The sequence below is a fragment of the Lutjanus erythropterus genome, chromosome 12, assembly GCF_056507025.1.
Source record: "Lutjanus erythropterus isolate fLutEry1 chromosome 12, fLutEry1.hap2, whole genome shotgun sequence".
Lineage (NCBI taxonomy): Eukaryota > Metazoa > Chordata > Actinopteri > Lutjaniformes > Lutjanidae > Lutjanus > Lutjanus erythropterus.
Genome location: NC_139328.1, coordinates 3,275,807 through 3,285,490, shown reverse-complemented (window position 1 = coordinate 3,285,490; position 9,684 = coordinate 3,275,807). Strand labels below are relative to the sequence as shown.

Below are 9,684 nucleotides of genomic sequence, written 5' to 3'. Positions count from 1 at the left end.
TGTTGTTAAAGTGCAATTTTCAATCCCTGCGCTCTTTTACCGATTTGGGCCTCTTCGCTCTCCGTAGCTGGAAGCTGATTGGCTAGTTGTTTGTTGACATCCAATCACACCACTCGTGCATATAGGCTGGAGTTTTCCTCACCGGGATCGGACGATGGGCTGTCCGCGGTTAGAGATATATGTTTTTTCCCAGTATGGCGAACGCACGCCCCGCCCTGCTCTGCTTCTGATTGGCTTACCCCGATTTTCTCATCCTAACTCTTACCCAATCACACTCCACGTGTCAAAACCTACCCAATCCAAAACCAACAAAGGCAACGAGTACTAGCCAATCAGAATCAGAGTGGGGCGGGTCATGACTTCGTTCTCCTGTGAATGAAAAGTCCACCGTTAAAGAGCGTTTAGCTCCGGTTTGACTCTTCGTTTCACTTCCAGCTGCTGCTAACGTCGCTCAGACATGGACAGAGTTGTTATAGTAACCGGCGCCAACAGGTGGGTCCACTCAAACTGCGTTATAACGTGTCATATTGTTACAAAGTGACGTCTCTTGTTAGCTGATAAACAGTGAAGAAGATGAGAGTCAGCGTGTGTTCACCTGGCGGCAGAATTAAAAACTTTACTGTTCCTCCTGTTGAGACAAACTGCCTCTGTGACAGACTGACTGTAATGTTTACAAGCTGTTATAATGTTTAACACCTGACGTTTATTTAATTCGCTGTTTTTTATGTGCGTCGCACATTTCATAAGCAGAAATAACATTTAATATTACAGAACAGAAAAATACTACAATTCAGTGGTGTAAAGTTACCCTGTACATTTAGTCAAGTACTGCACTTCAATACAGCTTTGAGGTACCTGTACTTTACCTGAGTAGGGGAGACAGGAGGCATTTGACCCTTCACTAAGCTCCGCCCTCCTTAGTTACTGTCACTAAGCTTGCCAATCTTTCCATTCTTGCACTGCATTTATGCAGTTTATGGTGATAACAGCAGCAGAGTTAACATCGAAATTGGGAGTAACTGTTGAAACACGAGGTCTTTGAATCCTTAGAGAATTAAACAAAAGCAGATTCTTATTTCTAGCTGATGCCAGTGGATTTTGTCGGCTAAAATAATGACTCACAAACAGATTTCATAAGTGTAGCTGGCTGATGTAAGCTAATGCTAATGCTAACTCGACTTGAGTCACCTGCGAAGTCTCCAGCTGATGTTTTAATGTTTCCATGTGACACATTTTAAAACAAGAATCCTGTTGAAGTGTTTATGTAAAGTTTCCTAGCAGCTGCATACATGATATAATGTTAATGCTAAAAGACTGAGGCTAAAGCTAGCTTACATCTCAGCAAACGTTGGTCGGATGGTGAAATTAAGCACTTATATCTACATGATAAATGACACAAATATACTGAATAACATGGGAAAAGGAAGCACAGTGGACTGTGACCAAGCCGGACTACGACTGTGGGAGACAGCTGGGATAAGAGCTAAGCTAACCAGCTAACCTGTCTTAGACCTGAGGCAGCGAGCCAGTCTGCATCAGCCCACATCCTCCTCCTCAAACCCCGACAGAACAAGATGCAGTGGTATCTTACAAGTTTGTCTGGAGGTAAAGTTACTGCAGCCAGTAAGCTAGCATTATTTAGCCAAACATGCTAACTTTCACTGCTTATGTTAGAGCAGATGAAGACAGAGTTTAATTCATTCACCACTCATGTGCTCTTGTGTTTCACATTTTTGAGAGACAACAAAAAAGACGCCACCGTCCAGACAGAGTATCGCTCTTCTCAGAGCCTCCTGCACACCTTCAACATTTCAGAGAAATGGAAAGCTTGACAGCTCTAGTTATTAGTTAGCTCTACATTTACAGTTGCTAAGCTATGATTGGATGATTGCTGTTTGGAGGCGGGGCTTAGCGATGGGTCAGTTGTAACATTTTTACATTTTCCCTCATAACTCACACACTAGTTGAAAGTCATCTCAGACGGTCAGCTAATGTATTTATGTATTGGTGTATTTCATTGTATAATTAAGAAGAATTTACTGTCCAGAAATGAAAAAACTGAAACTCCACCTAAAACCACCACCACTCCTAAAACACAGCTGGTTTGGGGTATTATCAGAATTAAGTGACTTAGACAGAATAAAAAAGGATCTTATTATCCACTCACACTGTCAAACTTTAACGTGCAATCAAATGTTTCCAATCTGCCTTTATCATTTCTTCTCCAAATACACCAAGACAGTCCTCCATGTTTACATTTGATTTATTCAGTAAATCTGTGTGATCACACTGTTCCTCAGGGAAATGTGTTGACGTGCTCGTGTTTGTCTGCCATCTGTCGCTTCATGCAGCGGTATTGGCCTGGCCCTGTGTGAAAGGCTGCTGACGGAGGACAGCCAGCTTTGGCTCTGTCTGGCCTGCAGAAACATGCAGCGGGCCGAGGCTGCCCGCTCCGCCCTCCTGACCTCTCACGGCGGCGCCCGTGTAGACTTACTGCAGCTCGACGTGGGCTCGGTGCAGTCGGTGCTCACGGCTGCTCAGGAGGTCAAGGCCAGGTACTGATACTGACGTCCCGCCACTTCACAGCTCCTTTTTCTCTTGTGGAGATAAGATTCACTAATACATGTTTGTTTTTCTACAGGTACAGCAGAATTGACTTTCTGTATCTAAATGCAGGAATTATGCCCAATCCACAAGTGAATGTCAAAGCTTTTTTCAAGGGTCTGTTCTCCAGGTACCATCTCAGAGTCACTTCCTGACTTTTTCTGCTTTGATTTGTGTCTTTTTATTTTGATTTCCTGTCAGCCTTAAGCTCCATGATGGTGCACCAGTGCACCTTGTCCGTTGTCCGTGTGATGTAATGATGGATCATCTCGCTGCAGGAATGTCATCAACATGTTTGCGACAGCAGAGGGTCTCTTAACTCAACAGGATGACCTCAACTCAGACGGCATGCAGGAAGTTTTTGCCACCAACCTCTTTGGTCATTTCCTCCTGGTACGCCACACGCTGCACACAAACATGATAACAAATATCTTCATTTGACTTCTGGTCATCAGTATTATGTAAGGAATAACGTGCAGTGAGCTTCATGTAGGTGTCCCAGTCATGATCTACTTCCTGCACGTCATCTCGCTTATTACATTCTAGAGTTATAACCACACAGTAGAATACAGTAGAAAAACATCATATCATTGTTCATCGGGAAACACTTTAAAAATGTTATTAAATGTTTTTTTCCCTCTGTGACATTTTATTGTACCCGTGTGTTTCACCTGTGTTGTCCCGTGGACCTCATGTCCTCGTCTCTGTGCTCTAGATCAGGGAGCTGGAGCATCTGCTGTGCGACGCAGGTCACACGTCCAGGATAGTGTGGACCTCATCGAGTAACGCCCGCCGCTCTGCCTTCAGCATGGAGGACATGCAGCACAGAAACGGAACAGAGCCCTACAGCTCCTCCAAGTACGCGTCAGATTTGGTCAGCCTGGCGCTCAACAGACACAAGAACAGCCAGGTTTGTCTGTCACACGACCTGCAGATTACCGCCGAAGGCATTAAAACGAGACTCACGGTGGCTGAAATTGATTAACAGATGAAAACTAATCTGATCAGAAAAGAGTATGAAGCAGCTACGCAGCTTGTGTCATCTCTCTGATGTTGTTCAAGAAAAATCTAGCATAAAAATGCATCAAAAAATCTGTATAAATTCACACCATCCATCTGTATTCTTCAGAAAAAACATGGCGTCCAATTAAGACCACATCCAGGGTTGCCAGGTCAACCAATAAAGCCTAATACCAGAACTCAAAATATACCATATACACTGCTTTTATTTATTTATTTATTTTTTATTTAACCTTTATTCAACTTTGAGACCGAAATCTCTTTTTTGAGGATTTAGACAGAAAACATACAGACAGAAAATACAAATGTCAGACACATAAGGAAGAAACTAAATCCAGATCAAATAAAAACCGCTGCATGTCTCAGTTAGAAGGACTCCTGACATGAATTTAAAATTTTCCAAGGGGATGAGATTATTAGGATGCAGTACAGATGTTTCCACATCAGGGGAGCAAAATAAGTTCAGTGTAAACAGGAATCCTGGTGGAACGAATCTGAAGACTGACTCATAAATAAAGAATGTAAAAAAATGGTAAATGTAAAGGAGGCAGCATGCATCACCATAATCCAAAACACTTTAAAAAGCACAAGTCTTTTTTCGTGTTTAATATGTTAAAACAAGCCTTATTTTCAAAAATTAAAACCTATCCTTAGTTTCAGCTTCTTCACAGGATTTTCAATGTGTACTTTGGAAGAAAGTTTTTATGAATCTTGAATCTTGAAATTAAAAAGTCCAACAGAATTTCTATCACTGTTAATTTAATAATAATATCTACAAAGTAAAACCATAAATGTTTAATGGACCAGCATTAAAAGCAGTTTTCCCTAAACAGTTCATTTGGCCTTGTGTTATTAGATACAGTATATTATCATAAATAAAATATAGCTCTGTGATTTTGTTAACCAACTTACTGATGCACAAACTAACCTGTGTGTGTTGGCATGACCTGGAGTCAGTTTGTTAGGATTTGTGTATAAATAAATTATTTAAAGGAGCAATAATTGCAACCGTTCACACAACTTCAACCAGTCCCTGTGGATTCTGTGCCGCCTTGCAGTTTTGTCCAATCTCTGCAACTTTTCTGCAAATTTGACCAATCATTGTAGCCTCCAGTGAGCTCCACCAATCAGAGCAGTCCCTCACACTAACATCATACGTGTACGTCTCAATCTTTATTATTCACTTTTTGTTTTTTTGTTTGTGTATTTTTTTTTATTTTGTCCGAGGTATTGAAAAGAGCACACTGTCGTTGTTATTGACATTTATCAACGCTCTTTGCACTTTTATTTTAGAATTTTGTCTGTTTTCATTGAGTTTGAGGGACAAAAAAATTCTGTTTCCCCTGGTGTTTTTTTTTTTTTATTAAAAATAAAGCAGATTTGTATAATTTTGTAATTCTGAGCCTTTTTGGTATAACATTAGTTAGAACACTCAGAACAGAGTGAGGTTTTCTTCTCCCTGAAACAAGCAGCCCTCCATTTTTACTGAATTACACCAAAAAAAAAGCTTTTTTTCTTGTACAATTTTCACTTGTTCCTGCAATTTCATTGCAAAAAAAAGCCTGAAAACATTGAAACATGCATTGCAGTTTTTAGCGAAGCTGCTGAGAAATCAGGAATTTTAGGCTGCAACAATCCAAATCCTGGAGGGACTGTTTTTATATCAAACCATGACTGATAGAAACCCTTATTTTATGAAGGCTGGGTTAAAAATCTTTTAATTAACCGTCATCTGTTGTGTTAAATACATCATGTTGTGTTTGTGACAGGGGCTGTTCTCGTCTGTAATATGTCCAGGACTGGTGATGACTAATCTGACCTACGGTATCCTCCCCTCCTGCTTCTGGACGCTCATCATGCCCATCATGTGGCTGGTGAGCGATGATTCATTTCATCACTCTGCTCGTCTGCGTTAAACTCGATTGTCTCGTGTTATTGTGACATCTTTTCTGTTTCTGTGTCGAACAGATCAGGATCTTCACCAACACGTTCACTCTCACGCCGTACAACGGAGCAGAGGCACTGGTATGTCGTCCACCTCTTCTCTTTTCCTCCTCATGATAAAACTGAACAACAACAATCAATCCTGCTCTTTTTTTTTTTTTTTTACAGCACTGGCTGTTTCTTCAAAATCCAGAGTCTCTGGATCCGAGAGCAAAGTACCACAGTTTAACATCAGGACTTGGAACAAACTACACTCAGCCTCGACAGGTGAGTAACCACAGATCACTGCCTCCACAGACACAAACAACACACTGATCGAGTGTTTTCTGTGTGAATGTCAGATAAATGTTAATATTCGTATGAAAGACGGGGATCAGTTGAGGCCGTTTTTATAGAATACCAAGCAGGAAGAAAGACAAGTTTGATCAAAAACAGGATAAAACAGATGCACAGGGAGCACATTTTAATGAGGAATCATTGAAATAAAAATAATCAAAAACATGGTTTAATATTAGCTGGTGCCCTTATTTAAAAACATGTTGTGTTAGTTGAGTCACTGTTCACAAAGCACGAGTCTCTAAATCACCATGAATGATGAAACTAAAAGTGATGGAATTGGAGAGGAGTGATAGACCAGATACCTGCAGGAGAATGAACACTTTTACTTTCTGTGACTGTGAGAAATCTGATGTTTTCACATCGCTGATGAAGAAGAAAGGCATTAAAACGTGAGTCTTACTGGTAGGGATGTTCCTGGCGACTAAATTCCCTGTCGATTAAATGCAAAATTTAATTTATATTAGTCTGACAGGAAGAAAACACTCAGAAATCAGTTAAAATTAAAACTTATTCATTGATCGTGTTAAACACTGTCTGAAAAAATACTGTGTGAATTAAGAGCCATTTGAAGTCATTAATCACAGTCTGTAATCACCAAGTCGTGGTTTAAACGCTGCTGAAATGTGACACTTTGCATCGTGTAATATGAACACTGCACATAAGTTGTTGAATTTTCGTTTTCAACAGCCAAATCCGATTCAACTGATAAAATTCTGGGTCAGGTGCAGTACCTGTACATTGTGATTGATGTGATCTGCTGCTTAAGCTGTTTTGTTTACATATAATTGATCCAGATTTCCTGTGTTTCTGTTGTTGTTTCAGATGGACATTGATGAAGAAATGTCGGAAGTCCTCTACACAAAACTTCTAGAACTCGAGAAGTTAGTCAGAAGGAAACTGAGCGAGAGAAACGCTGGAAAGGAAGATAATGGACAAAACCTCAGTGAGATAGAGTAGAAGTGAGTCTTTTGTGAATGAAGGTTTTTACATTTGTGTATTATTTGTGATGAGGATCAATAACAGTGCTCTTATTCTTTCATTGAGTTACGTGTCTTTATGTTTATTGTTTTTTCAACAAAACCACTGACATTGAGGCCTCAAAAACAAAGCAGATTTTCAAAACAAAAGCGGGGGTCAGGGGTTTCATAGTTTATTTCCTGCATTCTGGTGACTTCTGGTCACACCATTCACTTCCATTGTTTGGGAGATTCTGCAACACTGTTTTCCTGTGAAACTCCAGCAGTTTTTTCTGGACTAAAAAACTAAACCAGACCTTCAGTCGGCATGTGGATGAGTAGAGAATAACTGAATTTTTTACTTTTTGGGTGAACTGTCCCTTTAAGGGAAATAACAAACTAAGTACACACGTTTTTTGCCAACTGATTGCTGCAGATGACTTATGGAAAGCTCAATGGGACCTCAGCATTTAGCCTTACGTTGTCCAACAGCAGAAAATGAATATTTTACATTTTTTTCCAAAGGTATGTTAGTTAGGCTGCTCATAGAAAAATGTGCTCCTTTCCTATAAACTTTCCATAAGAAACGTGACGAGCAGCTTTCTTCTGCACCACAAAACATTTGGTGTGACATATTGTTGTCCGAGTGGAAACGGTAGACGTAGGGCTTTTACACATGCCTGTACGCAGTGCCATTTTATTTGTTAGAAATCAGGAGAAATGCAGGGAAATCCTGGGAAAATCAAATTATGTTCAATGCATTTGTCATATTTTAACATCAGATCAAAACCACCTTGTCTTTTTACTTTTATACATGAACTGTTCGGGGCGTCACCGTCATGTGAGATCAGTTACCAGCAGGAGTTTCATGTGTTGCTGCCTTCTTGTTGTAACACAGAAACCACTGCCTGCATGTCTTCATCTGATAGCTGCTGTATCATGTTTCTCCTACAACAGGCTTCTCACCTTTCACAGGCGTTTATTTTTTCTTTCCTGAGGCCTGTGACCAACCACCGACGCTGCCATCGGCTGTCATCAGCGGCTTCTCCCTTTTACCGCAAACCATACATCATGATGCACAGTTAGCTGCCTGTAATGGCCTGTTTAAATAAACTGAACAGCCCCTGAGGTCTCCGACAGGCCAAACTGGTTTCAGTCGATTCGGAAGATTGATGTTTGTGTAACGCAACTCCTCCTCTCACTATCTTGTGTGCGTACGCCTTGTCTTACTGAAATTTAAAGTTTAACTCCTTCAACATACCATCAACAAAAGGTTTGACTCACTGGAAGGCTTGTTTAGGTCGACTCAGAATTTTAAAAAAACAAAAACAAACTTTTTTCAGCATCTGAAAGGTGGAGTCATGCCAGAAAAAGTTTGGGAATTAATCAGTGATAAAATGAAAAGTTGCAGTACTAATTAATAACTAATAATTGCCTGAAGATGTACCAAAACCCCACCAATATCCAATATTACATACATGTAACTGGGATTATGTAATCACATTACAAAAATAAGTAACTGTAATCGGCACAGATTACGTGAAAATGTGTAATTGGATTATAGTTACAAAAGTGTGCAAAAGTACATTTCATTTGCTTTGAAAACGTTTTGAGATATTCAAAGAGAAAAAAAAATATTTGTGGAACTCAAATTAATCAAAGTGCACTATTTTCACTGTTTTGATTTTGAAGTCATGTAAAAGTATTAAGATTAGATTCATTTTTTTGTAATTCAGTGGATTAAATTACTAGTTACAAAAATTGGCATGTAATATGTACGCAGTAACTGATTACACCTCAGAGTAATCTGACTCAGCCCTGCTTGTATGTGCAGTTATGACTCTGTGTTGATGCTATAGACACAGGTATCATAAGATTAAGTGGGATTTGTGGGTTTATAAAAAGCAGCAAATGGTGTGTTCAGGGCCAGCAGGGGCATTCTGAGTAACAGCTGGTGGAAACATATCTGCCCCCTGTGGAATCGGCTCCACTGCACACTGACAAAGCCGTCACGCTGCCGGAGAAACAAATTCAGGATCTTCTTCGTGTAACCTGAGGCGCGCATTTTCAGTGACGGATGTCAAGAATGAAACTCCTGTCAGGCTCAGCTTCGTTTGTTTTTTCCCCTGAAATGGGAGAGAGAAAAAATAAAAGGGTGTGCTAAGATGAGCAACACTTTAATCATCTTTTACTGTTATTATTACATATTTCTTGGTTAATTATCATTTTATTATTATTTGTTTATGTAGTTATTATGACCACTTTCATCATTACTATTTATTATTAATTGTTATTTAATTATTTTTATTTATTTGTATCTATTTACTACAGCTTTTCAAATGTGAATATTTCCTGGTTTCTTCAGTCCTCTCTGATGGTAAACTCAGTATCTTTGAGTTGTGGACAAAACAAGAAACACTGATCAAATTTTTTCTGATATTTTATGGACCAAACAATTAATTGATTAGCCAGATTGATCACTAGTTGAAAAATAGGTCCAAACATGTGACCTGTTTTCCTGTCAATTGACAAGATTGTAATGGGGTTAGTTAAACCATTTTCATTATTTTTTTTGACATTTTATTTCATTTTTATGGAAAAAATGTATTGCCGGATTGACATTTTCCACCATTTTTCACCAACAACTGATCAGTCAATTGCGAATAAAACAGACAGATTGATCAGCAGTAAGTTACTTGCAGCCCTAATTTTGATGCATGTCATTTGCAAATATATACACGTTTAATACTTAATAAATAATAAATAAATGCATTTAAAATCTCATTGGTTTTATTTCCTCATCAGGAAAACCATATAGAAC

The 9,684-nt window shown here is 39.3% G+C and overlaps 1 protein-coding gene across 3 annotated transcripts; it reads left to right on the top strand.

The window, feature by feature from the left end:
* The first annotated feature begins 334 nt into the window (after nucleotides 1-334).
* LOC146317323 (3-keto-steroid reductase/17-beta-hydroxysteroid dehydrogenase 7-like) lies at nucleotides 335-8,009 on the top strand. 3 transcript variants are annotated; one of them, XM_084731368.1, is made up of 10 exons: nucleotides 335-492; nucleotides 2,352-2,555; nucleotides 2,642-2,734; nucleotides 2,883-2,997; nucleotides 3,320-3,514; nucleotides 5,394-5,498; nucleotides 5,593-5,649; nucleotides 5,737-5,835; nucleotides 6,730-6,866; nucleotides 7,839-8,009. In XM_084731368.1, the coding sequence occupies exons 1-9, from the start codon at nucleotides 458-460 to the stop codon at nucleotides 6,862-6,864; spliced, it is 1,038 nt and encodes a 345-aa protein (XP_084587494.1). In that variant the 5' UTR covers nucleotides 335-457; the 3' UTR covers nucleotides 6,865-6,866; nucleotides 7,839-8,009. The 3 variants fall into 3 exon arrangements, with proteins under 3 accessions (XP_084587494.1, XP_084587492.1, XP_084587491.1); XM_084731366.1 differs by having other exon boundaries at nucleotides 7,821-8,009; XM_084731365.1 differs by having other exon boundaries at nucleotides 6,730-8,009.
* The last annotated feature ends 1,675 nt before the right edge of the window (nucleotides 8,010-9,684 follow it).